This window comes from Mandrillus leucophaeus, unplaced genomic scaffold (assembly GCF_000951045.1).
Source record: "Mandrillus leucophaeus isolate KB7577 unplaced genomic scaffold, Mleu.le_1.0 Scaffold49, whole genome shotgun sequence".
NCBI classification, from domain to species: Eukaryota; Metazoa; Chordata; class Mammalia; order Primates; family Cercopithecidae; genus Mandrillus; species Mandrillus leucophaeus.
Window position 1 is genome coordinate 1,568,486 of NW_012105253.1, and position 2,050 is coordinate 1,570,535.

At 43.4% G+C, this 2,050-nt stretch overlaps 1 protein-coding gene across 1 annotated transcript in view; it reads left to right on the plus strand.

The window, feature by feature from the left end:
* The window catches only part of DENND2A (DENN/MADD domain containing 2A), a 156,309-nt gene that overhangs the window by 92,711 nt on the left and 61,548 nt on the right, over positions 1 to 2,050 (plus strand). The window contains exon 11 of the mRNA XM_011995498.1: positions 36 to 105. Coding sequence (XP_011850888.1) covers positions 36 to 105 — 70 coding nt within the window. The remainder of the gene's footprint in view (positions 1 to 35; positions 106 to 2,050) is intronic.

Sequence of the window (2,050 nt, forward strand, 5' to 3'; positions counted from 1 at the left end):
TGCTTTGTCATGCGTTTGTGTTTTCCCAACCACAGTGAAACATTCTCATTTGTCTTAACTGGAGAAGATGGGAGCAGAAGGTTCGGTTACTGCCGAAGACTGCTGGTGAGTACAGTCTGCTTTCAGCCTGCAAGAGCCTCGTGGACAGCCAGGTCTGACTTCCTGGTCCCATGAGACTGAGATTCCCCAATGGGCCACAGGAGGAGAAGGAGCAGGGGGAGTGGCAGCTGAATCAGGATAGTTAATACCGCAGAAAAAAGCTGGCACGGTGGCTCATGCCTATAATCTCAGCACTTTGGGGGGATGAGGGGGACAGATCACTTGAGACCAGGAGTTCGAGACCAGCCTGGGTAACAAAATGAGGCCCCAGCTCTATATTAAAAATGTATACTAAAAAATTAAAAATTAAAAAACAGGAATTGAGGGTGCTCACCTGAGTCTTCTTGGTAGGTGGCAATGTCTGTTTCCATCAGAGAGAAAATACTTTTATTTCATTTTGAGACAGGGTCTCACTCTGCTGCCTGGGCTGGAGTGCAGTGGATCATGTTTCACTGTAGCCTCGACCTCCCCAGCTCAGGTGATCCTCCTGCCTCAGCCTCCCAAGTAGCTGGGACCACAGGCATGTACCACCACACATGGCTAATTTTTAAATTATTTTTAGAGACAGGATCTTGCTATGTTGCCCAGGCTGGTCTCGAACTCTTGGGCTCAAGCAGTCTTCCCACTTTGGCCTCCCAGTGTGCTGGGATTACAGGCATGAACCACTGCAACTGGACAGAAATACTTTCTCCATTATTTTTCCTGCCAAATAAAAGACCTTTCTCTCTTTAAGCAAAATATTTTTTTCTAATAAAACGTGCCAAACAGACCCTGATCACTGAGAGAGAACATTCAGAATGGTTGCTAAGGAGAGAAGACTCAAATAATTCAAGAATGTCCCCTTCAGAAGAATCACCTTTAAAAGTCAGGAACTTATTTCAGTGCAATGATCCTGCTAAAGCATTTTAGAATTGTTATTTTGGGGCCCGTTCTTTTGAAAATCTTCAGTAATGGTGAATCTTTTTCCACTGAGAATATACTTGAGTCCCTGAAATAGGCTGAAAAACTTTAGAGTCAAGTATAATGCATGGCACATAGTAGGTGTTCAAGAAACATTTTTTGAATTAATCAGTAAAATAAAAAGCATGGATAACTGAAAAAGTTAAGTGAGATAATAATTTTGTTGATCAAATTACTTTAGGGTTAAAGTATTGAGATTGAGGTCGGGCACAGGCTCACGCCAGTAATCCTAGCACTTTGGGAGGCCGAGTTGGGCAGATTGCGTGAGCTCAGGAGTTCAAGACCAGCTTGGCCAACATGGTGAAGCCCTATCTCTACTAAAAATACAAAAAAATAGCTGGGCATGGTGACACATGCCTGTAATTCCAGCTATTCAGGAGGCTGAGTCACAAGAATCGCTTGAACCCAGGAGGTAGAGGCTGCAGTGAGCCGAGATCGCGTCACTGCACTCCAGTCTGGACAACAGAGCAAGACTCTGTCTCCAGAAATAAATAAATAAAATTTTTTTTAAGTATTGAGATTGGGCAGGGTGCCGTGGCTCTCTCCTGTAATCCCAGCACTTTGGGAGGCCGAGGTGGACAGACTACGAGGTCAGGAGTTCGAGACAAGCCTGGCCAATATGGTGAAACCCCTTCTCTACTAAAAGCACAAAAATTAGCGGGGCGTGGTGGTATGCACCTGTAATCCCAGCTACTTGGGAGGCTGAGGCAGGAGAATCGCTTGAACCCAGGAGGTGGAGGTTGCAGTGGGCCAACATCGTTCCACTGTACTCCAGCCTGGTGACAGAGTGAGACACCGTCTCAAAAAAAAAAAAAAAGTATTGAGATTGATCTTTTTTTTTTTGGTTTGAAAATGAGCTTAAAATTGAGTTTTCAGAAAGATCTTCAGAAATGATTTCTCACTTGAAATTATCATTATAATAAACATATAGTGATAACAAACAATTGTAACAAACATTATAATAAACACAATGGGATAACAACTTACTTTA